We start from the raw sequence: 27848 nt of genomic DNA on the forward strand, positions 1-27848 counted from the left end.
GGCTGTGAGATCGTAGTTAAACAGTCTCAACTCCGTGCTCTCTCTCTGAGATGTTTTTCTTCTTTCCGGACTTTTTTCGTCTCTTCTCTTCTTCCTTCATTTGATGTTCTTCTTCTGTGATAAAAAAGAGTGTAGGAAAAAGGAAGGAGAGTTAACCATCTGGGAAATGTGGAGATTAGCTTTGGCTTCAACAGGTCATGGATATGCAGTAATGTAGCATTTTCTGTTGGTGAGGAAAGACATTATACCAAGGAAGGAGGGCAGGGCGAAGAGAAAGGGAGTTTGACCGCAAAGGAAGAGCGCTCCTGGCCATTCATTTTATCTCAGGTAATGTTTTTGTTCAGTTTCCAAAAGGAGAATGATTTCCTTTTTAAGGTGTGGCCTGCCTTGGAGCCATGTGAACATTTAGATTGGCATTAAAGTTAGCTGCGTGTGATAACTGTTCTAGCTAGAAACAGAGGATGAGGAGGAGGGTTATATGCCTCGGACAATGGTACTAGATTCCAGGAAGCCAGGAGTGTGCCTGAACTGTTCCTCCCCAGGCTGGGGTCATTACCATTTAGTCTGGTAGATTATCTCAGGACCAAGTGAAGATGCTGTTTCTTTTAAACCTATTTAGAATGGGCACTGTGGCATAGCTGCTTAGTCGTCTCCGTCTCCATGCCCGTCCCGTCTCCATGCCATCTGCCTCTCTGTGCTGGAGTGCCAGTTTGGGTCCCAGTTGCTCTGCTTCTCTTCCCGCTTCCACTTCATGCGTTCTGCTGAAGGTTCATGTGCTTGGCTCCCAGCCACCCGTGTGGGAGATCCAAATGGAGCGCCAAGCTGTGGGTTTGGTCCTGCTCCAGTGTGGCTCTGGTGTTCATTTGAGGCGTGAAGGAGCAGATGGAAGACTCCCTACCCTGAGATGCTTTGTAAAAAGAAGTCCGGGCTTAAGATATGGATCTGTGGATCATCAGTTTGCAGGTGGTGTCTGAAGCTAAAGATACTAGTTGAAAGAGATCAGTAGGAGGGAGAGTGTGAATTAAAGACTCTTTAAAAACAGTATCATTCAAGAGAGTGATTGTAGGTGTTTCTGATTCTGTTTGGGCTACCATAGTGTTTCCTGTGTAAACCTGTCTATCTGTACATACACCAGTCTGTCCTCCGGTGAGGCAAAGAAGAAAGAGAGCTCCCTTGCCTACCGATTCACTCCCCAGGTGCACCAGCAGCTGGCTTCGGATTGTGAGGCTCTGGCCGTTGAGGCCGCTTTGGGGAGTGAACCAGTGGACAAAAGATATTTCTCTTTGTATTTCCTTCTTTCTGTAAATCTGCCTTTCTAATAAAAAAAATCTTTAAGTATTTTGGTAGACAGAAGTGCACATGTTGAAAATGCATGTGCTGAATGACGACGCATTTTGTGTCGAGTTCTCAGTTCACTCTTTGGAGCAGTGCACGTACGTATTTGACCTGTGGCGTCGTGGCAGGAGTGGCTCCGAGTCCTTGGTTCAGTGAGCTCCTCTGTCCTGCTGCCTTTGGTTCTGTTCACAGACCTGCTTCTGCATTCCAGAACCAGCAACCCATTATCTGCAGAGCTTTGGAATCTGCGAACATTCAGAGGCTAGCCCTAAGACTGTTTGTGATACTTCCGTAATACTAAAACTATTCTTTCATTCTTTTTTTAGCTGACCCATAGTCATACATATTTATGAGGTAGTATGCAATTTTTTGTGTGTGCCTAAGGGAGCGAAGGAAAAATCCAGAAATAATCCTTTGAAGGCTTTTCTCAGACTGCATAGAACTTCTTCTTTTACATTTGAAAAAATTATTTCTGTATTTTAAATTCTTTATATAAGATGAGTGAATCAACTTTGTTTTCACAATAAATATAGAACTTCAGAATAAGAACACCAGCATTGCACACATATTAGCTTTTTGTCTTGAGTGATTCTTGCCTATCAAGATTCATTCATGGCCGTGAACACTCTAATCTTTCTGTAAAAGCAAAATTGAACCCATTTTACTTTCTGGACTGATAAATTTTGTACTGAAGTAGCATGTTGGATATCACAGAATACTATTTGGAAATGATTTAAACTTTCGTAGGCATAGGTATACAATGTGAGGTTCTTTAGCACAAACGTAATCTGAAAATTTGGGAAAAAGAAATTAGGATTGGACACTAGTTGACATGAACTATTTTCCCATCAGCATTGCTGCTAGGGCATTAATTTCTGTGACTGTGTTTTCCGTATTGTGAAATAGAGGTTCTAGAGAGCTCCATGGTGCCAGCACGCAGGGAACTCAAGTGGGTCTGCTACCTGAGGAACCCAGTGTAGTAAGCTAAAGCAGTGACAGTAATCGTTAGCTCAGAATTGAGCTACACAACAACATTAGCTGCTTTTCTGAAAGCTTTAGTATTGGGAATGTTCTTCCTCATCAGGGCCAGTGGGTTCAGTGAACACTGGATGTAAGCGTGCAGTGTTTTCCAATAAAAGCAAGGACCAGAAAAGACATCTGAAAACATTTCTGCAGTTCCGTATTTCTAATAACTCAAACCTGTGGCTAATAGGAGATTCTTTGAAAGAAACTGAAGCAGAGCTTTCTTTGGCACCTTGGCTGAGTGAGGCAGTACAGTGCTGAGAGCCACGACCACGCATGCTCCAAAGTGATGCATTTGTACATAATCTACCAGATAAGCCTTCCCCCCCCCAAAAAAAACCAGATTTGTGTTTATGTTGGAAAATGAGAATGTGTTCAAAGACCCTCTTAAATGACCGTCCTCATAAAGCATTCAAGGGGCTGAAGAGGCCCGGATGGAAAGCAGACCCAGCTCCTGGGACAGATAGACTGTGTGTGTTTATGTAAAGAGGTAGGGGTTTGGAGGTCAGAATTAAGAGATGTGGAATTTCCATTATCCAAGTGAAGTGAGTTCTGGTTCATGACATTTGAGATGCAACTGACGGAGAAGAGGAAGGACAGAGAGCCCTGACACTGCCCTGTCCCCACTAACGTGAGCTTCTCCAAAGAAAAGCCCTGCTTGGAGACAGGAGGACTACAGCAAGGAAGGAGAACAAGACAGAAGGGAAGAGAAGGAAGGAAGGAAGGAGGCAATGAGGCAGAAAGAAGGAAAAAATGAAAAATAAGATACTACGTTTATCCTTGAGAAACTACATTTGTTTCTGTAAACAGTCAATAGAAATACAAATCTTGGCTCACCATTTAGTATCTCCCTTGGTATCATACATGGAATAGGAAAAATTTTCCTAATTCACCATAAATGCTAATATTAAAACAGTTTAAAAACCCATTTCTTAAACTCCTAGATGTAAATAAGAAAAGCTAATTATTTTAAAAATGTAAGTATCTTTCATACAGAGCTGTTCACAGACATTTCTGGGAAATGTACTTTAGCTTCTTCATAATTCCACCAGAGATCTAAGATCAAAGTTTGAACTGTGGTTCCTGTTGGTTTCTATGCATTCACCGAAAGTCTTAAACAATGTTTATCTGAAGTATCTTTTAAAGAAAAGATTTATTAATTAATTTTATTGGATAGTCAGGTTCACAGAGAGGAGGAGACACAGAGAGATCTTCCATCTGCAGGTCGTTCCTCAGGTGCTCGCAGTGGCCGGAGCTGAGCTGATCTGAATCTAGAAGCCAAGAACCTCTTCCAGGTCTCCTACATGGGGTCAGGGTCCCAAGGCTTTGGGCCGTCTGGAGTGCCTTCTCAGGCCACAAGCAGGGAGCGCTCTTAAATATCTTTGTGCTTCATACCTGCCATTTACATTTTAAAAGGTGTCTCTGAGTGAAGTGTCTCTTATTCCAGTATAGTGCCTGCATGTACAAACAAGGCAATGGCAGAGCCCTTTGGATTCAGGTGAAATCTAACTATGCTATGCTGGTTTGACGTCTATGCCTGGAAAGCCTGGTTACTTGCATTTAGGCATCAAAAAGTAGGACCTTCGATAGCTGACATGCAAATGAATTGTCTCAGTAACTGGCATTTAACTTGACAATGCTAGAATAAAGCACTAGAATTCTACAAGAAAATATACACAAAAATGAAAATGCCTTTGCAAAAGTGAGCCGATATTGTTCAATTTTTTTTGTTCCTTTAACCCCAAGTCCTAGGATTTGGGGTAATAATTCAGAATATTACTGCCCATAAGGCAATATACTTATCAGCATTTCCGGGAAGATGTCTTTGATGTGCTAACTCATGGGAAGAGCTTCCAGGTATGTCTTGAATGGATGGCAGGCCCACTATCTCCTAGGGAAGTTTAAACATAAGCCATTACAGCAACCCGGAGCCACTGAGGCTGAAGACTGCTGGCTGGTGGGGGTTGGCCTACTGGGCGAAGAGTTTAGTAAACATCCTTTAGCTAGGATTAAATTCCTGGGAAACTGTTGTAAAAATAAATTCTATTACTTTCCCCAAATCTGTAAGGTTGATTTTTCTTTAAGGTTATAATTGCTTGATGTAAATTTGATACTGGTTTATTATGCATACTTTTGTGAAGGTGGTCTCTTGAGTGTCTTAGGAGGGAGCACAGTTTGTGTGGTCTGTGAGGGTGACCGCTTCCCCTCGCTAGCCCTTTGCAATGAGAGTTAGTGAGATCAGAGGAGCTGTGCTGTCTGCAGCCAGGACATGAGCAACCCTTTCCCCCCCTCATAGCCTGCTTCTACCATTGTAGGAAATTGTCTGTGATAATTCTCAAAACACTGGCTTCCTTTAGTTAAGGCTGAAAGGCCACGTAAATATGAACAGTGCATAACTGAAAGGTTGCATCCATACTGTAGAATCTATCTCAGGAACGAAGAAAATATGCTTAATTCTTATATCAATAATTCCTGGAGTATGATGGGTGGCTCACTGGAATGTACCATGTCACATTGTGCAGGGGGAGTGGTGTTACCTCCCCCCCCCCCGTTTTACAGAGTAGGTTATCTGGGTCCTTTGATGTTGGATAGTGGGCCTTGAACTTCAAAATTCATGAATAAGTTTTCAGAAATAAAGTGTAAACCAATAAAAATGTTTTTTGAAAGTGATTTTAAAAAAAGAAACTACTACTACTACTGTCCTGGGGCGGGGAAATCCTTTTGTCTTTTACTGTTACAAGACTATGTATACTGCTTAATAAATCAGAAATCAAAAATCAAGCAAATGTAGCCTCCAGGAGCAACTACTGAAAGCCACGGTTGTTGAATTCCGTGTGTGGCTGTGAGCTCTTCTTGACCAGACCTGTGCTCTCAGCGAAGCCACAGCACTTGCCTGAGCAGTCAGTCCAGGAACACCGCCCCGCCCCACCCTGACTCCGTGTTGGCTGCTGTTCAGATCCGCATCTGCACACGCAGGCTCCATGATCCCCACGACCTCTCGCTGATTTACGGGTCAGCACTCCAGTAAATAGACTGCGTGTAGATCTCATTCCTCCCAGCGTCTCTTGTCCTGCTTTAGGCAGGCCTCAACCAGCCACGTTCTTAAGACCATTTCCTGGTTTAGTGCTGGATTTCTGCTCCCGTGGAGCAGCTGTATGTGATCGCTTTGCCTTTTCTTGGATGCCATGTGGAAGGCATGACTGCTTTCACTTGGCACCGTGGTCTCAGCTGGGCATGGCTTTGACCTCCACAGGGGACCTAGGGCAGTGCAGGGAGAGGCTTTTGCTGTCACAGCTTGGGGGAATGAGGGCGTGCTCGGTGGGTCAGTGGAGAGGGCGGGTGCTGCTGAACATCTTACAACAGGCAGGGAAGCCCTCCACAACAAAGATGGATCTGCTGCTGAACACCGAGAGTGGGGACTGGGAAGCACTGCCTTAGTATAGTGCGTATCACTTTCACTCACTGCTGCGTTGTCAACAGTTTGTTGACTTCCATTGCTCACCAGTGTGGAAACGAATGCGCCTGCAGAGGGACTATTTTAAAGGTTTATTTAATTTTTATTGGAAAGTCATATATACAGAGTGGGGGAAAAACAGAGAGGAAGATCTTCTGGCCACTGATTTACTCTCCAAGTGGCCACAACGGCTGGAGCTGACCTGATCCAAAGCCAGGAGCCAGGAGCTGCCGGCATTAAATCCAGCACCCCTGTGGGATCCTGGCATGTGCAAGGCGAGGACCCTAGCTGCTAGGCTATCGTGCTGGGCCCCGAAGGGATGTTTTGATGCAGTGTAAGCACTGTGACTAAGGCTTTGCGTGAACACAAGCACTAGAGTCAGGGTTAGTTGGTCTTAACTGAGGGTGTGACTCTAATGAGAGAGCTAGTTGGGGGGTCTTTGCCCCCATTTGTGTCCAGGTTTTCCTAATTTGGACAGTTTGGTTCTGAAAAACAGAAGGATCATTGTGTCCAACAAGAAGAGGAAAAAGTCCCAAAAGTAAGTCTTAAAGCTGTGTGTAACAGAGAATCTACAAAATGACCAGCAGTTTTACTTAGTATTTTATTAACAGGGCTCTCCTCGCTTTTATGAAGGGAGTGCAGTAACCTCTAAGTTAGAACCTAGGCATTTTGGCATTTTACTCCCAATTGTTTAAGCTGGAAGTGTTTGTGCCTGTGGCCTTTGCACTCTCAGAACTTTTTGTTGTGAGTATTAGCACGCCAGGAGTTGACCTGCACGGTCCGTAAACAACCTGTGGTGACCAAAACGCCAGCCCGCCTCTCATGGCCAGGGGACTGGACAGCAGTGCAGCTCTTTCCGTATGCCTTAGCTCTCTTCTTCGTTGGTCAGCCTTCTTCTGGTGCTGGGTTCCCTTCATATTCCAACCCAGTTATCTACAAACACGACTTCAAGGGAAGGAAGCTCTCAGCTGGAAATGGTACAATAAATTCCCTGAATTCCTTTTTGTGCCAGTTGTAGTCTTTAAGGTAGTTCTACATTTTTTCCAGGATGGATTATTGACAAAAATTATAATGCCCTGGTGAACAGTTGGTGGGATGCCAGCCTGTGCGGTTCATCCAGAAAGCTGGATTTAGTTGTGACAGCTCATTGACTGTGCCCTCGACCACATCGCTAGGGATGGGTTGATCCCTACTTTACATCCGTCCCAAGTGCTGCAAGCTCCTGGTCTCCTCTCACTTCCTCCCTGGAGGACCTGGGAAGCTGGTTCTTGGCAGTGTAATTGTCCTAGAAAAGATGAGTTTACAGTCTTGCTGTACAGTGTGGTTGTGAAGATGAAATGAGGATTAAATATATTCAGTGCTTGGCCTATATTAAATACTCAAGATATCATTATTGCTTGCTGCGTGTGAACTTCAGCAAACCACCTAACTCCATGTCCCAGACACGGAATGACCCGGGATCTTCCTACCTCCCTGCCAATGGCACACATCTGTGAGAATTCAGTGACGGAAGACTATTTTGAAATCTCTCTCAGTGTTTTTTTTTAATCATGGTTGTAAATTCCTTAATAGTCAACCAGTTTAGAAAATTATAAGCTCCCTTTCCTAATTCCTCCCTCCAGAGTTACTGACTCTTGCCAGTTTGTGTTTTTGTCATTCTAGAAATGATCAATGGATAATCTATGTATACTCTCACTCATATACATATACAATGCTTGTTTAAGCACAAAATGCATGTATTGACATATAAATACAAATAGGACAGTAATGCAATTCAGCAGTACGCTTTTCTACGTAGGGTATCTTAGATGTTTTTCATGACAGTCATGCAGCATTCTTTAATTACTGAGTAGTATTCACTGTGAGCCTCAGCTATGGTTTAATCATTCCCATATTGATTGATATGTAGCGTGTTTCTAAACAGTGCTCCAATGAGAAGCCTTGATTAATTTGATTTCCTATATTCTGCGCTGAGATGTTCGCTGTGGGTGAAGCTGGTCTCCCTGTGGGCGACAGAGACCTCATGACTTGAGTAATTACTGCTGTCTGCCAGCATTTGCAATATCAGGAGGGCCGGGAACTGAACCCAGATGCTCTGAGGTGCCAGGCAGGCATCTGCACTGTTAGGCTGGATGCCCCTGGAGGGGCAGAGTGGCCCTTGCAGACCGCCCGGCACAGGTGGCTGTTTGGCGCATGCCCCTTGTTCTCTCCGTTTCCTGCTGTTTGAATCCCAAGCTGAAGCATGTTCTCTTACCTCTGTAAATGTTCAGTTTTTAAAAATGGATTCAGCTATGTATTCATCATTTGAAACAAAAGGTAAGAGTGGAGAGAGTGAGCGAGTGAACACACGAGCTTCTGCCTGCTGGTTCACTGCCCAGATGACCGTAACAACCAGGTCTGGGCTGAGCCGAACCCTCGACCAGGAACTCCGTCCTGTTATTCCACCTGGGTGTCAGAGGCCCTGTGAGTCCCCGGGCCTTCGTCTGCTGCCTTCTCCAGCACATTAGCAGGAAGCTGGGTTAGAAGTGGAACACCACCTATGGGATGCCTGCACTGTCAGCGGTAGTTTCTGTCTGCTACAGTGCTGAACCTCCATCTTATTTTCTTCCTTCAAAGCACAGCCAGATACCTGCTTTGCCCCATAAATATGCTTAAGCTAATTTGATTATAATCTTGATACCAACAGTCTTCATTTTTTTTAGCTATATAGTCACTAACTGATAATATCCTCATGCTGACTAACCAGAAGTAAATGTGGCGGGGAATACATTTAATATCTTTAGCTACGTTTGATTCCACCCGAAAACAGGTGCACCCTGATGCATCCTTTGGAGCTCTGCTGCCAATTTTCATCAATAAGGAAAAGTTTACTTTTGCTGCCGCCGAGGGCCTGTCACAGTTCATGGTGCTGTCTGTAAGATGTAGTGTGATGTGGAGAACAGATGTCATGTGGCTCCCACGAGATAAAGGCTTTCCTGGTTGGAGTTTGGAGGAATTCCTTAACATCAGATCAGTGCTGATACATTATGTGCTCACTGGAATGTGCGAGGATTTCTTGCCTCATGAATTTTTAAAAGTCTGTTGGGAGGGCAGTGGACCTGTCCAGTGGTGTCCACAGTGCCTGGCTGCTTAGTGAGGTGATGATGGGAGTGGAAAAATTTAAAGACCTTGTAAGAGATGACTGGGCCCGGCTGTGGCTGTGTGGTGACACCTCCTGTAGGTCCAAAGCTGTTTGCATTTGTTCAGTGTTCCGTTAAGCACACAGTCACTCAAATCCTAGGACTCATAAGTGTACACAGAAACTGTACTTATTATCAGTTAGTAATCCTTGTAGAACACAGAAAGTGCCCACTCCTCTCTGAGCACACCATCAAGTCTGCTACAAAGTTGAGCAACAAGGACTTAACAGATGCTGCGCATTGCCACGTGGCACCCAGTGTTGCCAAAACAAACAAACAAACAAAACCCCACAACCCAACCCAAACCAAAGAAATGTAAGGAGAGCAGAAATCATAAAAACCTACAAGCCACTATTGAGACGAGACTTACAAAACTCCACTTATTTGGAGGTAAATAAGTAACATGCAAAGAACAAACAAACAAACAAAAGTGTCCTGTTGGTGGTAGGAAATCTATAAACCAAGGGGTCGCAGGGTGCCCTGAGAGTGACTGAGTCACGGGTAGCAGCCAGCAGACTACAGATCCACACGGAACAGTGGTAAAGGAGCGGCAACAACAAGGGTTGTACTTTAAATAGCTTACCATATTTTATGAGCTTTACTCCTCATAACACCCCGTCTGGGTAATTTATCTTCACTAGTTGAGGAGAGGATCAGCACATTATGTAATTGTGAGCATTTATGTGCTCAGGAGAAGTAAGGGCGAGATTCCAGCGCATCTCTCTCCGACTCCAAACACGCGCCCTGTATCTCCAGCCTTCCTGACATCCCTGTGTGGGAGGCCTAGGCGGGCCTTTAGCTCACCTTGACTGTTGAGCTTCAGCAGCTGAAACGTCTAAAGGAGTTCTCTACCAGTTTTAAAGTCTAACTCCAGAATAATTTAGTATGGAGTGGGGTACCTGCTCCTGGGGTTTGTTTTCTCTCCCTGGAACTCTGTGCCGTGTGCGTCAAGTCAAGCAGGCTGTGGATCCTGGAGGGGAGTGTCTGGTGCGGGGATGCGGGGCGGCTCCTGTTTGTCAGGAGGCTGGACACACCTTTCATGAAGGATCGTTACCTACTCAGAATACCCTCATAATTCCTGACAGGTCCCTCAGGTTTAATCGCTTCCTCCTAGTCATTAGACCAGACAGCTTTCAAAGCCAGGTACCAGGTGTTGGTGGACAACAACCTAACTGAGGCAGGAAATAGCTGCTTTTGTAGCATCACCTACCAATACAGGTTGTTCTCTGAAGATACAAAGAGGCCATTACATTCGTGTGTTCTGAACTGATACTACAACATTAAATTAGAAAACTAAAGAACAGTAAAACAGAAAACAGCTCTTTATAATTCATGAAATAAAGTTAAGCAGTTTTCTCTATAAGAAAAATAACCACAATATGTGAAAGCACTTATACTTGGCACTGGTGTGAATTCTATAATTTCTTCTACCCAGTGATCATAGCTATTCTGGTTGTGCTTCCTTTGAGTGGTGATAAAATGCAGTTTCAATTCATGAATACATCCAACCTGGACACCACGCGAAGATGATCAGATATGTTACAGCAGGAGGAGGAGTCTCTTACTGATTTACTTCACTGAATTAACTTGCGCTGCATGCCACTGGGCTTTCCAGGATGTTTATGAATACACAGATCAGCCCTCAGTGGTGGTGCCACTTATTCACAAATCAATCTGATTTTATCTATAGGAGTCCAGGGTGTTGGGATTTTCAGTGTAATGTAAGAGCTGGCACAGGCAGGGACTCAAACAGACCCAGCTCTGCGCTTAGTGGATCTTACAGGTCGGCCACATGCAGCATTCTCTCTTTCTTTAATGCTACTATGGTTCATCATCTTATTTCTGGCCTCTCAAGGAAAGACTTCATATAAAAATAAGGAATCAGCCCTATTAGAGCAAGAATTTTCACATTTGACTTTTCTACCCGTTCTCTCTCTCCTCTAGCACTAAATGTTAAGGGCAAGACTGGCAGTTGGTTTAGTTTTCATTCCTGACCCATGGGCAGCATGATGCCCAGCTTGATGCTGTCTTGCAAAGTACAGTTGCTGAGTGGTCAACAAGTTTCAGTAAGAAGCCATGCACTCCTTGCTCATTATTTTGTAGTCACATTTCTCGCTCGTTGGTATTGCAAGATGAAGGTAAACACCGAACCAGTGATGTGTAAAGTTGTGCTGCAAAATTTCCACTGAGAGAGAACTCGTTCTGGGTTAGTGATTACAGAAGAGAGAGAGCAAACGTGACCTGGTAGTCAGTAGCGATCCTGTGAAGGAGCAGGAGGAGAGTGCATTCTGAGCAAGGATGGAAATTTCCTGCTGCCTTGGGAATTCTAACTTTGCTTTGCATGTACATAATGAATGTTTCTGCCTGGGAAATTGACCTATGGTTCATAAAAAGTCTCCCTTGCTATATTTGGTATTGTTGTCTGAATTTAGGGTTCTGTGACCTATCCATATTTAATGAATTGAGAAGCCAGTTTGGTAAATTGTCACCAAGCTTACAAATAAGAAAGACAACAGAAACACAGCACGTTAAAACGCCTGGGCTAGGTATTGTTTTACGAAAATCACCTTTCCGTCACACACACAAATCTGTGTTGGTCAGAGAGGGGATTCGGAAGTGGGTCCCAGTCAGTGTCACTGAGGTAGAGTCCCTCAAGGGAGCTGTAGTACCAGTGGGCGTTTGCCCCTTTGCCCAGTGTGTGAATACTTAAAATTCTAGTAAGTATATGTGCGTTTATATAGATACACGAGATCGTAGACACATCAGGTTATCACAACAAGCACACAAACAAAAAGCCAAAAGAGAGAGAAGAGGAACAAGAAAGGAGGCTGATTTCCTCAAGGCGTCGCCGTAAGGGAGCAGCTCTTCCTTCGGAGGGTCCCGGCACTTCTGCAGGGTCACAGAAAAGCATCAGCTGTGACTGGCACTGAAGGCTACCTGCCCTCGCTGTGCGGGAGATGCTCATCTCTGTGTCTGATCGCAGCTGAAGGATAGGCTTTGGAAGCTCTGTGCGTGCTTGTCAGTCAGCAGAAAGGGAAGGCGTGGGAGAGACGGGGCTCAGGAGGTCATGCCAGAGTCAGCGGCGGGGATTCTCTGTGTCCTAGGGAAAAGCCAAGTCTCTTCTAGGAACACAGGACGGGGAGGATTTGGGAGAAGAAATCTGCAGTTTTTCTAGATATGTAAGGGGTGAGCCGGCAGCTGGAAAATGGGCAATCTCTCTGTCGGCTCCGACGCGGGCTTGGTGGCAGTCAACTGCGCGTTGAACCGGGGCAAGGCGCCCTGCTTCTCTCACTTCCACAGTGCCGCGTAGCTTTCAGTGTCTAGCTTTTAACTGATCCAAATAAGGAGATGTTTTTCCTTTTCAGATTGAGTGGATTCTTAAAATTCTGAATTAGCTCTACAGTGATAACTGATTCCAGAGCTTTAAGGCCGGCATCCCTGCCCGGGCTGACTGGTGTGGAGTGCCACAGCCCATCATGCCCGACGGGGTGGCTGCCACATGAAAGCTTGACCCTGGCACAGCCTGGGGGTGTCTTCTAGAGTGGCCCAAGGCTGCTTTTGTTGGGCACCTCTGCACAAATAGCCAGAGTTGCCGTTCTCACTTTAGATTGCTCTTTTCAAGTTGTGTGTGACTGAAAGAGCAGCAGTCCTCGCGGCGGATGGTCCGTGTGAGGTCAGTGAGAAGCAGCCAGAGCCCTCCTTCCAACAAAGGCTGCTCTTTCGGACTCCATTGAAGTGACAGAAGCAGAATTGTGGCATTTGATCAGTTTGCTCAGAAGGAAATTTTCCTGAAATATTTCACGGAGTCATACCTTATATTCTCTCTTTTTAAAAGATTTATTTATTTAACTGGAAAGTCACATATACAGAGAGGAGAGACAGAAAGGAAGATCCTCCATTCGTTGATTCACTCCCCAAGTGGCTGCAATGGCTGGAGCTGCAATGAGCCGAAGCCAGCAGCCAGCCAGGAGCTTCTTCCCGGTCTCCCACATGGGTGCAGGGTCCCAAGGCTTTGGGCCGTCCTTGACTGCCTTCCCAGGCCACAAGCAGGGAGCTGGAAGGGAAGTGGAGCTGCCGGGATTAGAACCAGCACCCATATGGGATCCCAGCGCATGCAAGGCAAGGACTTTAGCTGCTAGGCTACTGCACCAGGCCCCCCTCTCTTTTTATAAAAATAGTGAAAGAATTGAAAATGCTGTAGTAAACAGTTAAGAACTCGAGAGTGCCCAGCATGGTGGCTCAATATCTAAATCCTCACCTTTCACATGCCAGGATCCCTTATAGGCACTGGTTTGTGTCTCAGCTACTTCACTTCCCATCCAGCTCCCTGCCTGTGGCCTGGGAAAGCAGTCGAGGACGGCCCAAAGGCTTGGGACCCTGCACCCGCGTGGGAGACCCGGAAGAGGTTCCTGGATCCTGGCTTCGGCTCAGTGCAGCTCTGGCCTTTGCTGCTGCTTGGGGAATAGACTGGTAGATGGAAGACCTTTCTCTCTGTAAATCTGCCTTTCCAATACAAATAAATCTTTTAAAAAAATAATAAAATAATATTGCCATATTAAAATATTCTGATATCAAATGAAAATCAACTCTTAGAAGTAAATGAAAACTTCCCATGCGTTAGGTGTAGCAGGTAAGATGCCGCTGGGAATGCCTGCATCCTTCTAAGACGCCCTGCAGGAGGCAGCTGGGGAGGGTCCACGTACGCGGGTCCCTGTCGCCTGAATGGGCGACAGCAGCTCCGTTCTGACTGTGTGGGCCAGTCCCAGCCTTTGCGGGCATCTGGGGAGTCAGCCAGTAGGTGGAGTCGCTCACTCTGCCTTACCCCCCTTCTTCTCTGTCAAACAAACATACAAGAGCAAAAATAATAACCTCATAACTTTTTCTTAAATGTAAACCCTCTCCAGTTACACGAGTGACAGGAGACTTGACTGCTGGGCCGTCATCTGCTGTCCCCGGTGCACAGCATGAAGTTGGAGCAGAAGTGGAGTAGCCCGGACTTGAACCAGGCACGCTGGTGCGGAGTGCTGCATCTCAGTGCGTCATGAAACACCCATGCCTACGTCGAGGGTTTTTTTTGTTTGTTTGTTTCATTTCTAGTAGTTTCTGCAATTTTCTGCTGGTTGTGGGAAAGAAAATTAAAACAATCCGACTAATTCAGAGGTGTTAGATGTCACCCCTAGGTCACATGATGTGTTGGAATTGTACCCCTTTTGCGTTCTCACGGGGAGTAAGCTTGCGACTGCTCTGTGGTCATCAGGAAGTTGAGTACAAGGGGCTTTCGTAATGGGGATCTGTTAGCAGCCACCTCTGGTGTTGGTGATGTACCCTGATGCGTTCAGTAGTGTTCAGACACGGAGCGTTATCTTGGGAAATGAACATACGAAGAATACAGTGAAGAAGATGTTACAAAAATGGGATATGAAAATGTCAAGGAAAGCTAAACCTCTGCGACAGGCGTCATCCTTGGACTCCTCATAGTTACGGGTTATGGTCGGGGAAGCAAGGTGCAGTACGAGGGGGGCAGCAAACTGGGGAGCTGAAAGGCCTGTGTGCTAGCGAACACATGTTCAGTCCTCATGAAGAGTTAAACAGTACTTCCTGGCTGGGAATGAACCCTGGAATCATGGGTGTGCTTGCAGACACAGGAAGAGGCGCCACACCTAGGAAAGAATGCAGATTCACTGGGTCATAGTGGCCTTAGTGGGCCCGAATCGGAGGTGTGTCCCCAGTGTTCATCTGGTTAAGGACCCACTGGCCCTTAGCTGCCTCTTTGTCTTCCTTGTAACTCAGCATTTCCTCAGTTAATGAACATCAGCCCCGTAATGACGGCATGGTTTGATGTATGTAAACATATGTGTCTGGCAGATGCTGCCATTTCTGCCTTTTCTTAGGTATACAAACTCTACATTTTAGTTGGGCACATGGTCTTTAAGGAATAGAATCAGGGCTAGGCATCTGGCTCTGCGATTGGGCCTCCACTTGGATATCCATATTCCATACAGAATGGCTGTGTTGGAATCCAGGCTTTGCTGTGCTCCCAGAGTTGGCCAGTGTGCTCCCTGGAGCAGCAGGTGAGCTCTCGTGTGTGGGCCTCTGCCTGCACTGTGGGACACCCGGCCCGAGTCCTGGGTCCTGCTTCAGCCTAGTGCGGCCTGGCTGTGGTGGGCAAATGGGGAGTGAGCCAGAGGAACTCATCTCTACCCTTCTGAGTGTCTATCTGTCCAAATAGAAGATCCACAAGGACAAAAACTACTGCCTGATCTTCCTGCGAGCTGCGGACTACGTTTGACCAAAGGGGAGTTGTATGAGCAAATTCTGAGAGTGCTGTCAAAGGATGGAGAATTCCAGTATTTCTTTACTCCTTCTCTTTCCAAAAGGCATGCGTAAATGTTAGGAAAAGGTGTGTCTGCCAGAGTGGCCCAGGGAGTGAGACTAGAGAGGAGGCCCCCCAGGATACCCTGGGGTGCGGGTCCGTCTTGCACTCTGCCTCCAGGCTTCCTTTTCTTAGGAGAGAAGAGCTAGATCCAGTTAAAGTAGCCACAGCTTTAGTCTTACTCCTGCTTTCAGCCAAACCCAATGTAAGTGAATGTGGTGTACATAATTTGTGGAGGAAGGGGAAGATTTTATGGACTCCGTGGTGTTCCCCATGGTGTTCTCCATGGTGTTCTCCGTGGTGTTCTCCGTGGTGTTCTCCATGGTGTTCTCCGTGGTGTTCTCCGTGGTGTTCTCCGTGGTGTTCTCCATGGTGTTCTCCGTGGTGTTCCCCATGGTGTTCTCCGTGGTGTTCCCCATGGTGTTCTCCATGGTGTTCTCCATGGTGTTCCCCATGGTGTTCTCCATGGTGTTCTCCGTGGTGTTCTCCAGTCACATGTCAGTATGAACAGCAGTTCCTGTTTCTTCAGCTTCTTGTTTGCGTTATGTAAATGTTGCATGTCAGTAAGACAGAGGAGTTTCTGTTTCTTAGATGGTGCTTTTCTTCTGTGCTCAAGAGTGGATGTGGAGCAGGACGTGAGAAAGCAGAATGCGATTTGCTTTTCCATAATTCAGCCTTATTCTCTGCCACCACGTGTGGTTTCCCCGGCAGGCATTTATCCACATGCCCAATGCGTAGAATTTTTTGGCCCCTTTCGGCAACACTCCCAAGTTATCATCAGTTTTGTGTGAAACTTGATGAATTACCAAGCACAACAGTTTAAATTATATATTTCTATTGTTAGCGGTTAAAGCTTCTGGCAGTGAGTAAAACATGTGGTATTTGGTTTATAAAATGCTTCTACATGTTTTCCAGGTGTTTGGACTTTAACAGGAATGCATTAAAAAACAAACTCCTGATCCCTCCTCGTTGAACGAACACACAGGTCCCTACCCCTCTGTACACCGACCCAGGCAGGCACGTGCAGGATTGCCTCGCGGTTCAAGGGCACAGAGCCCTTTGTCTTTACCTTCATTCTGCTCATCCGGGTCAGTGTAGATGGAAGCCAGGGTGAACAATGAAAAGATGACAAAAGCGAGTAGAATGAACGCCATTTCCAGGTTGGTAAATGGAAGCTCCATGGAACTCCAGAAGCTTCCTCGCCTGTGATAGACAAAGACAGACTCAGCACAGTCTAATCAAGAGAGAGCCACTTGCAAATTGCTTAGTTTAGAATAAACACATATGAGATGTGCTAAAACTTGCATAAATGCCCGCAACATGATGTATGTGGCATTGGAAATGGACTGAAGTTTGGTGTAATTGAAATAACACCCGCACTGCATTGACTAGCAGACGAAGTGGAAGTTTGAAAGGCAGAGTCAATTTATGGTTCTGCATCTTTGTTTTGGAGGCAACTCTGGGAGCAAGGTGGGATATGTTTAATTCCTTGCAGGGACAAGTTGCAAGACTGATTTCTGCTTGGACATGGCTACACAGAAATGTAGGTTTTTTGTTTTTTGTTTTTTTTTTTAGTTTATGTGTTTGAAATTACCTGGCATCTACAGCCTGATGTACAATTAAAGCAAATTGGGAACATTTAAATCATAGACTTGAAACTGTCACTTGTCTAAACCAAATAAGGACTACGTGTTAACAAATTAATGAAGACAGCTTCCGACTTGAGTTGCACAAACAGTGGCTGAACCAGAGCTTTGGTGTCAAGGAGATTTCACACCTTGCCTCTACAATACCGAGTACAATGTCAGGCCGTGTGAAGAGCTGGCACACTGTCACTTAGAGATGATGGTAAGAAAAAGTCTGCACGCACTCAGTCTAGCTGCACTCTCCCATTCCCGAGTGATGGAGTTCCAGAATGTGGAAGCCAGGCTGTGGGGCTGATGCTGTCCACAGCAGTCCCTCTTCAGGTCAGGTCCCTCTGTGAGAGGGTGAAGTGCTTCCCGGGGCCTCTACTCCTGGTACCCATCGCTGTTTATGCGCTGCGAAGCTTAGGTTCTGGAGTTGGCAAGTGACAATTAAAAGACGAGTAGAAATCACATATTGAAAAAACTGAAGCACGCACGCACGGCTGTGTGGCTGAAGGGCGGGGAGGACCTGCTGCCTGCTCAGGAGGAAGGAGGGCTTCCCAAGGCCGCGGGCGGGCACTGAAGGCCAGGCGAGGCAGGGCACAGGAGAGGGCTGCCTTCCTCCTACGCGTGTCCATGAGCTTGGCGCACAGTAACTCTAGAGATCACACACTGCTGCTGTCTGCATTTCCACTGGGAGGTGGGAGTGACTTGCCGTCAAGTGTCAGGCTAGAGTGTGGCAGAGCCGCAACGCCAACTTGGGTGGCCTACTTTCTTGTTTTTGTTTTTTTTTAAACAAAAAGCTTATTTATTTCTGTGTTGAGATGAGACAAGCTCCTTATTTCCTGGCTCACTTTCCAAAGGCCTCAGTGCAGCTCCCCTGTGTGGGTGGCTGGAACCCACCTGCCTGCTCTGGCATCTCCGTTAGCAGGAAGCCAGGACATAGAGAACCCAGGGTCTCCTATGTGTGATACAGGGGCTTACACAGCGTCTTTTAAAAAATACTTGTTTTTAAACACTGAGAATTACAGAGGGAAAGAGAGAGGGGAAGAAGGGAGAAAGAGGTCTTGCATGCCTTGGCTCACTCCTCTGATTGCCGCAGCCGGGGTGGCCGAGGAGGAAGCCAGTACCCAGCATCTTGAAACGCCAGGCTGAGTGCCTACACCCAAATCCTGTCTCGTAAGAACATTCTTCCGGCGTTCAGGCAACATTGTCAACCATTTGGACATCAACCAGTCAGCCAAACACCCACCCAAAGCCAAAGCCACCCTAATGATTCGACTCACATTTGGCAAAGCATTACATGGACTGACTGGAAAGGGGTTTTATGTCAGGTAGTAGGCAAAGGTCGTTGAAAGGATGTAACGCTGAGATGAGAGCTTTGATTTAAATGATACTAAGAAGGTGAATGCGAGGAGTTCAGTAGGAGAAAGCCAAAGCAGTGATTGGAAATCTTAGTTACCAGCTCACGTGTAGGAGAGATGAACAGTGATGAAGGGACAAGCCCAGGAGTGAGACGTTATCTGTGCTGGAAGATCTTGGCGATAGAGGCAGGAAGGCAGGGGTGAGAACACTTGGAAAGAAAGGTGAGGTGGCCGTGGAAGCTGTTGGTATGACAGGTGCAGATGGTACGAAGACTACTCCAAAGGAGTGCATGAAGGAGGGGGATGAAGATGAGGACAGAGGGCCCACAGACCCCTGTGTCAATTCAGCGGTTGGGAACGGCGATCGCTCTAAGTTCCTCGTGGTTCGCAGGGATGGATAGATGCTCTGACATTGTGCGATTCACTGAGATTTCAAAATGAAGTTAATTGTACATGTGATTCTTAAGAGAACGTAAAGACTGTTAGCTCTGCCAGAATGGTACATAGGACAGAACAGTATGGGTTTGAGATTCTAATCAGGAAAAGTAAAAAAAACTGAAAACAGAAACAATGCTGCCATCTACTGGTGCCTGAGTGTTATAGGTTGGGGAAAGGAGCCAGGATGAATGAAATGCTAAGGGGGTTTTACTATAGACGAGAGTATTTTAAAAGTCTGTAGAAAAGGAAATTAAAAGATAAGTATTTTGGTGCAAAATGTTTAAAAATCACATTTAATGCAGCTTTGAAAAAGGTCATGGAAAAATATTATGGGAAATCTGCATGATTTTCAATTTGGGGGGATAGCAAAATATTTATCTTTTAAATGCACTTGCCATGAACCTTTTGACGTGCCTTACACCCGTGTGTTCGGGACAGTTTTCTGGTTCTGTCCCACGTGTACGACTACTCTGCTGCGACTCTCGGTACGTGCATGTTTTTGTCTGTGTACACCTTGTGAGGTGGGCTGTTTACAGCTGTTCATCCTGAATGCTGTGCTTCTGAGGCGCAATGAGCCGAGTGGAGGCTCACCTTGGCAGCTCAACAGCAGAACGCTGGCTGAGCAAACATGCTGGGCTGGTGCCTGTGTGTTGTCGGACCCCGTGGAGCCCCGTCGGCTGCCCTCCACCACTGTCGGGCCCCGTGGAACCCCGTCGGCTGCCCTCCACCACTGTCGGACCCCGTGGAGCCCCGTCGGCTGCCCTCCACCAGTGTCGAACCCCGTGGAGCCCCGTCGGCTGCCCTCCACCACTGTCCTGACTCCTGGCCAGCATTGCTGTCTACCGGTGGAGACATTGAGGCTGGCGCCTGTGCTGTTCCTCATCTTAGGTTTATTTATTTTTAAAAGCAGATTTAATGAGAGAGAGGGAGACATTGTCCAGCCTCTGCGCTCTCCCCAGTGACCGCAGTGGCCAGGGCTGAGCCAGACAGACAGGAGCCAGGTGCTTCGGCCAGTCTCCCGTGTGGGTGGCAGGGGTCCTGGGACTTGGGCCATCTTCTGCAGGTGGCGGGATCAGAACTGCAGCCTCTGGGAAATGAACTTGCTTCCATATGGAGTGTCAGCATTGCAGGCTGCAGCTTCACCTGCTCCTCACAATGCCTATCCTGTCCCAATTCATCTTTTAAAAATTGTGTATTCATTTGAAAGGCAGAAAAGCACACAGGGAGTGAGAGAGTGTGCCCTACTGTTTCGGATTTGTTCTCCAATGCCCGCAGTGGCTGGACCTGGCTGGCCTGATCTTGGAGCTGGACGTGCAGTCTAGCTCTCTAACAGGGCTGGCAGGAACGTAACTGCTTAAGCCACAACTGCTGTGTCTCCTGCTGCCCCTCAGTGCTGGCAGGTGGCTGGGGTCAGGAGCCACAGGCAGGTTCAAGCCCAGGCACTCTGACTGCCCCTCAGTGCTGGCAGGTGGCTGGGGTCAGGAGCCACAGGCAGGTTCAGGCCCAGGCACTCACTGGGGAGGCAGGTGTCTTCACAGTTAGGCTAAAGACCTACTCCAGCCCATTCTTGAACAGCCTTGGGGGAACAGCTGAAAACAGCTGTTTGTATGGCTTGCGTCTTCCCTGGTTGTTCTCACTGACTGCGCTTCCCACTTGGCTTGACAATAATAGAATAATAACTGCATCACTTGCTTTTTGCAGCTTCTCAAAGGATTGAAACTTACCACAGTCACCATTTTAATAGCAGAGTAAGGATGAATCATTTCTGGTTTTACATGATAGAATATTACTTATATATGAAGAGTTCAAAAGCTTCATGGAAAATGTGTACTGTGAAAAAATTATGCATTTAATTATTTTTGTACCAAAATAAACTTACTTTTAGTTCAGTTAAATTTTTCCATGAGCCTTATGCATTTATTTGCTTCTTTGCTTATTTAACTGTTACAAAGAAACAGACGGATCTGGCAAAATGATTGCCTTCATCCGAAGAAAGAGCTGCCGGAATCGGAAGAAATGGTCTCTTCACAGTATGAAGAAGTACGTGGTCGTGGCACCGAGGAATCCTCTAGTGTTTCAGATTCTTGCAGTCTGTGACACTGAAAACCACGAGCTGAAAAGAAATTCTATGACATACTGCTGTCTCCATTTCTCTCTCTTGTTTTCAGAAGTTTACAGATGACTGTGATGGTCTCACTGGAGGCGCAGGCTGTAGCCGCCAGCTCAGTGGGCAGCAGGACCACTTGCTGCCGCCTCTGCTCTCAGGATGAGACCTGCCGCCTGGGGGAGGTGGTTCCTCGTTTAAATGCTCTAAAACCAGTGGCCCTTCCTTGTGCGCTCTGTGGTGGGAGCCTAGCTGGTTATATATGAGCATTTCTGCCATGGCATGAACAGAAGATAAAAGCAAGGCCTTAAATTACAGTCTCCTACTATATGATATAATCTGTTCGTGAATTAAATTATGTTTCACCTTCTAGACTCATTCAGGCAGAAAATAAAGGTTTTTTGGGTTATTCTTTGTTGCCAAGTGCTTGGCATGTTGCACTTGCTAAAGGGTAAACCATTGTTTCTTCCACTTCATATTTGCACTGTAACGTTTCCTTGACTTACTTTCCTCTCTCTTTATTTTGGTTCCTCAAACATGTCATTTTCTTTTGTTTCTTGGGCAACTGCATTCTTCAAGCATTATCCCATCCTCCATCTCTGATAAAAAGCCATGTCCTCCCTACAGATTTTAAATTTCAGAATTGTAGAGAAAAGCAAAGATCGGCTTCTGCAAAGATCATGTAGTTAGTGGATTCCCCATAAACTCTGCCCAACCCGGAGCCTGGGAAATCATGTCCGGTGGAAGGCAGCCTGTTTAGCGCTGTCTGTTAGAGGGTTCTTTGGACAAGGCGACAACCTGCTGGCGGCCATTGATTCCCAGTGCGGATGAGGCCGGTGCTGTCATGGGGCCCTTGCACTGACTGAAGACAGCACTCCTGCCCCGTCACCTGGGCTTCCTGTCCTCTGTGAGACACTGCTAGTCCAATGAGGTTCTGTGTCCTCTCTCCCTTGTGCTTCCAAATCCTTCTACAGTGGAGAAACCGGGTGTAGAAAGCGTTTCAGGTTAGGTCGGCTGCATTCCAGAAGGTGGAGAGCAGCTACTGCGTTTTGGTGACTGTTATTCTGCCGATGGTCGAGTTGCCAGTTACGTAGAAATCTATCTATCCATCTATCTATCTATCTATCTATCTATCTATCTATCCATCTATCTATCTATCTATCTATCTATCTATCTATCTATCTATCTACGTGTGTGCGCGCATTCCATCGTCAGGTGTAGCCCTCTGCAAACCTTTTCGCTGTGTCATTGCTAGTCTGCCAAATCAGTTACTGCGTTTCAGTTTTACACCCAGCTGCTTTATTTTTAGTGTTTATACTGTTTCACATAATTAGATCTCAGCTATTTTTGTGTTCTATCATCCTATATATTAAAGAAATCTTTAAACTTTATATCATCTACAAAATTTTTAAAAAAATATTTGACACACAGAGAGAGACAGAGTGAGTGAGTGGCTCGCTCTACTGTTCACTCCCCTGAGGTCTGTGACAGCCAGAGCTTGGCTGAGACTGCAGCTGAGAGCCGGAAGCTGAATCAGGAGCCCAGTGGCCGCGCTAGCACCACTTCCTGCCCACAGTCTGCATTAGCAGCAAGCTGGCATCAGGAGCAGGGGGCAGGCTCTGAATGGGACTCGGTCCCAGCTGGCATCCGTACTTCTCAAACACCCACCCCACCAAGACCAGTTCCACCGCACCCCCCAGCTGTATGGAGGTATTGTGGTCGCATAAAAATTATGTTTTTTTACATGCATATAGCTTGGTATTTGCCTACATAAGCTTAATGAGCAGATTTTCTATGCCTTCATTTTTAAAATATGGTGAAAACATTTCCTGGAGCAAGACTGTTATACAAATAGCCAAGTATTCTGTATTTGATGTGTTCAACCTGTGTGGTTAGGAAATCACTTTGGGGATTTTATGGAAGGTCATATGAGATAACATACCTTGAAATGTGTCTGATATTTATCCATCATCCTGTACCTACCAAGAGTTCTTCAGTTTAATGTTCTTTTTACAAAACAAGTCTATAGCTGGCATGGACATTTGGTCCAGTGGCTGTGGTCCTGGCTGGGATGCTCATATCCTGTACCACACTGCCTGAGTGTCAGTCCTGATGCTGAGTCTCTGCCAGTGTCCTGGAGGCAGCAGCTGATGGCTCACGTCTTTGATCCTGGGCACCCACCTGGGCCACCCTTAGGTCTGGGCACCCACGTGGGCCACCCTTGGGTCCTGGGCACCCACCTGAGCACCCACCCTTGGGTCCTGGGCACCCACCTGGGTCACCCTTGGGTCCTGGGCACCCACGTGGGCCACCCTTGGGTCCTGGGCACCCATATGGGCCACCCTTGGGTCCTGGGCACCCACCTGGGTCACCCTTGGGTCCTGGGCACACACCTGGGTCACCCTTAGGTCTGGGCACCCACGTGGGCCACCCTTGGGTCCTGGGCACCCACGTGGGTCACCCTTGGGTCCTGGGCACCCACGTGGGCCACCCTTGGGTCCTGGGCACCCACGTGGGCCACCCTTGGGTCCTGGGCACCCACCTGGGTCACCCTTGGGTCCTGGGCACACACCTGGGTCACCCTTGGGTCCTGGGCACTCACGTGGGCCACCCTTGGGTCCTGGGCACCCACCTGGGTCACCCTTGGGTCCTGGGCACCCACCTGGGCACCCACCCTTGGGTCCTGGGCACCCACCTGGGTCACCCTTGGGTCCTGGGCACCCACGTGGGCCACCCCTGGGTCCTGGGCACCCACGTGGGCCACCCTTGGGTCCTGGGCACCCACGTGGGCACCCACCCTTGGGTCCTGAGCACCCACGTGGGCACCCACCCTTGGGTCCTGAGCACCCACGTGGGCCACCCTTGGGTCCTGGGCACCCACGTGGGCCACCCTTGGGTCCTGGGCACCCACGTGGGCCACCTGGGTTGTGCTCATTGCCCCTGCTTCAGTCTAGTGCCTCCTGTCGGTGATGCAAGCACTTGGGGAATGGGGTGAAAGATGAGAGCTCTCTGTATCTCTTTCTGCTTCTCACATTGAAAAAAAAATCCTGTATTTTTAATTTTGAACACCTATTTGCTTCACCTTTAAAAATTGTCATGTTTTAGGGACATAATTACTTTAAAAGACTATTATGATTTCTCTTGGTGTACTTACTGGTTTTACGTTTATTTAATATTACTTTCTGTATTTCAAAAGGATGATTTAATATTTCTAAATTTCCTCTAATCATAAAAGATACAATATTTGCTGGGGAATTTTGGAAAATAAAAAATAGGAAGAACAAAATAAAATCAAAGACGATACAGTCTCATTCTGCTCTTCTGTTGTGGACTGTCCAGGATGTAGCTGCCCACGCTCACGCAGATTGTAAATCCCCAAGTCTTACGTTAATAGTTGATGGATTGATGCTAATGGTGGTGGACAGGGGTAGAGACCTGATCTAATTATGGTCTCTGGTCGATGGGCCTGCTGGAAGGTCTTCAGGTCTAGGGTCGTCTTGCTTGCTGTTCAGGTGCTTCCTGTGGGAAGGTTGGTGGGAGGAGCTGGGCCTGCTCCCTGGGGCTCTGCTAGGGTCTTGTCTGTTCAGGAAGTACGGCTCATGGGAAGGTTGGCAGGAGCAGCTGGGCATGCTCCCTGGGGCTCTGCTAGGGTCTTGTCTGTTCAGGAAGTACGGCTCATGGGAAGGTTGGCAGGAGCAGCTGGGCATGCTCCCTGGGGCTCTGCTGTGTGGTTCACTGTGAGATTGTTTCTCCGTATCCACTCTACCACTGCCAGACTCTACTAGATGTTGGGCTAATGGGACCACTTGATCTCCAACTACGAACTTCCAAATAAAGTGTTTTGGTACCCAAGACACTCCCTGTCACATATTTTAGTTACAGTTATAAAAGGCTTATTAATAAGTATTCCCATCCAGTTGTTTAGGCAATGGGCATTTATATACTTGAAAGAACATTACCAAATTTGTAATTTTCTAACATGTAGAAGTCTTCAAGTTTTTTTCTTTCCTCCTATGGTTAGATAAATTTTATTTAACTCAAGTTTACACTTTGAAAATTAACCTTCATTTTTTTCTTCACTCCTTTTTGACTCCAGATAAACATCCATCCTCAGGGGACAAAGCAATCAATATTTGGTGATTGAAAAACAGTAGATTTCCAAAACCTTTCAAAATAAGAGTAATTTGAACTCTTATTTTTGCTTAAGGACATGTGAATGTGAATATCTTTAGATTATCCCCACAGTGTTTCAGTCTTTCAAGTAGACCAGAATTACATGAAAAACCCAGTGCCTTTCAGCCTGGTTGGGTATAAATGAATTACAAATGTTGAAATGTAATAAATGATTTGCGTCTTGTTTTGCATTGGTATTGTGGACTTTCATTGGATGTGATTGAACATTTCAGTCATTTTGACTGAATCTTATTCCCAGTCATCTTGGTGGAACTGGGTGTTTGTCAGAAAGAGAGGGCGGCTCTGGACAGGACATTGCACTCCCAGCATTTTGAGTTCAGGTCAGTGACTGTTTATCTGTGGTCTTCGGCATTCCCTACAGCTTGGCAGGGACCACCCTGTTTCTGTGCCAGCTTGTCATCCTTTTGGTATTTCTGGTTACGTCCTAATCATAAACTTTTCACCACAAAATCACTGCACAAAGTTGCAAACAGCTTCTCCTCCTGTCTGAGCAGGTCTCACGGAGTGTGCTCCTTCTGAGTGTGGGGCGTGGTGGGAAGCGGGGTCACTCCCCGGCAGGGTGTTTTTGAGTTGGCTGGAGCCTTGAAGTGGGAGGCAGTGAGAAGCACAAACTGCCTTTGAAATGAAGGTTCTCTGTTGCCACAGGGAGAGGGTGGGTCCCTGGGCCCCTGGACAGAAAGACCTTACTGCCCAAACACTATGCAGCTGTAAACTTGTAAGTGACTGGCAATCGACCAGGCCTGCTTTTACTGTGTGAATAATTGCTGTGACTCCAAAGGGCAGAAGTTTTGCCTACCTTTGTAAAAATACAAGATAAGCCCTTCTAAAGTTCAAAAGCAGTATGTAAATTTTTATGGCAATGATTATGGCTTCATGATTGAGTTAAGATGATTTTGTGGAGAACGGAAATCAATTCAATAAAACTAATATCTATTTTTAAAACCTGGAAAATCAAGTTCTTGACTTTCAGGAGTGGGGAACGTTTTGGTTCCAGAGGTCGCTAGATATTTGTAACATTGGCGGGCCATGCAAAATTATTAGCTTAAGAATTAGCCTGCTATAGATCTATTGAATGTCTTTTTCACAATTTACTTATTCATGTTATAGTTTCACAGGGCTCAGGGGTTTCTCCTTTCTTCCTTCTCATTTACCAGCCCCCCCTTCTATTGTTGCAACAGTATATTCCATCATTCTGCTACTTAAGTGTATCCTGACATTGTAGGTATAGGCAGTGGTAGTGCGTCCAGCATCCTGTTGTCAAGATCTAGTCAACAGTTTCATTGGTGTTCCTTGTTTTATTCAGGAGTAGAGGTGCATACAGCACTCTAGGTAATATAGTCTTCCTTATACAATTCCTCTCGATCAGTATATGTATATACATGTTTACCTATATATCTATTGATCTTGTATTTTGCATCAAGGTTGCCTTATATCGGAGAGAACACATACTATTTGTCCTTTTGGGATTGGCGTATTTCACTGAGCAGAATGGTCTCTAGTTGGTCCTGCCTGCAGCCGCCTTGGACTTGCTGACTGGAACAGTTTCCTGAGTGGGTTTGTCTCTGACGAGGGAGACGTGAGCTGGTTACCTGAAAGAGCTTACTTGTTAGAGTCGTGTTTTACTCTAAGTCTTTGTACTTACTGATGTCGTTTCTGTGTTTTTTTGAGGTAAGAACAGCAGTAATATCTAACCCACAGAGAGTTTTTGTGGAGATTAAATGAGTTAGAATATATATTATACATATTACATAAATGTGTGTCAGTTAGCTAAATTGTAGAATATAGTAAAATATTAGCTATTGTTAGTAATTTCCTCTTCCTTGGGAAGATTATGACGAGCTTACAAGGTGAATGTATTCCAACAAACCTTTAAGGAGGAAGTGGAATACTAATTTTACACAAAATCTTTCTGAAAATAGCAGCAGAGTAAATAATTCCCAAGCATTTTATAATCATGCCTTAATTGTGTTATTCACATCTGATCGATGTTTAATTTAATTGTTCTCCTGGTGTAATTTAATTTGTTTCATTCTGCCTATTAATGAAGTGCCTCACTAGGGAAAAAATAGGTCTAGGGCCAATGTGACCCAGCAAAGAAGAAAAGCCACACTCCAAGGTTTTCTGCAAAGCAGAGGTGTCTTCCCTCCTGTTTATGGTTGCAGCTCTTTACAGTTGCAAATATTTTTACAGGTGCTTTTAGGAAAGGCTAGTGGCAGATTTCCATATGTCTGGCTGTGAAATGTTGTATTTATTATCCATCAGGAACTACAAAAAAGGAAAGTTTCATTTTTAGGTGAGTAAAATATGGGGAGTTTGTGAAAACTTACCAGAAGCATTCCTGTCTGCTGAGAGCGGCTGGGAAGCAGGCGGTCGGCTTGAGCCAGAGTCCTCCGTGTGCTGGGACCAGCGCCCGGCAGGCTGTGTCGTTAATAAACATTTTCACGGAACTCTGCCCAGCCCCGAGAACCCGGGCACTTCCTGATGCCACTTCATTAATCAAGGTTTACTAAACTCCTCGCTGGAGTTCTAATCAGAGTCTGTCCAAGGGAATCTACCTCTGAAGGAAGACTGAAAAGAATCCTTCCCCCACTACGCGTCAAGTAGGAAACAGGAAATTGTCTGAGTGAAATTCAGTTATTTGCTTTTTCTGTTACACACCTATCTTTAAATACTCCTTATATATACAGTTCTCAGTTTCCAAAGACTACCTTGGCTGGCATACACAAGCTGTTCAACAGGTGGCTTGTAGGAGTGACGTG

General features: G+C 46.2%; 1 protein-coding gene across 1 annotated transcript; it reads right to left on the bottom strand.

The window, feature by feature from the left end:
- Nucleotides 1–27725, bottom strand: SMIM31 (small integral membrane protein 31). The gene is made up of 3 exons (XM_058657571.1): nt 27417–27725; nt 16434–16567; nt 1–114 (listed from the first exon to the last, which is right to left on the bottom strand). Exons 1-3 carry the CDS (start codon nt 27524–27526, stop codon nt 17–19), a joined length of 342 nt encoding a protein of 113 aa, XP_058513554.1. The 5' UTR covers nt 27527–27725; the 3' UTR covers nt 1–16.
- Between the last annotated feature and the right edge of the window lie 123 nt (nt 27726–27848).

This window comes from Ochotona princeps, chromosome 32, assembly GCF_030435755.1.
Source record: "Ochotona princeps isolate mOchPri1 chromosome 32, mOchPri1.hap1, whole genome shotgun sequence".
Classification (NCBI taxonomy): domain Eukaryota; kingdom Metazoa; phylum Chordata; class Mammalia; order Lagomorpha; family Ochotonidae; genus Ochotona; species Ochotona princeps.

Excerpts from the sequence above, each read along its gene's own strand:
- SMIM31 (XM_058657571.1), bottom strand. The coding sequence starts at position 27,526 with ATGTTTATTAACGACACAGCCTGCCGGGCGCTGGTCCCAGCACACGGA. Across the intron at positions 16,568-27,416 it reads AGCAGACAGGAATGCTTCTG|GCGAGGAAGCTTCTGGAGTT; the intron begins GTAAGTTTTCAC and ends TGTCTATCACAG. Across the intron at positions 115-16,433 it reads CCCGGATGAGCAGAATGAAG|AAGAAGAACATCAAATGAAG; the intron begins GTAAAGACAAAG and ends TTTTTATCACAG.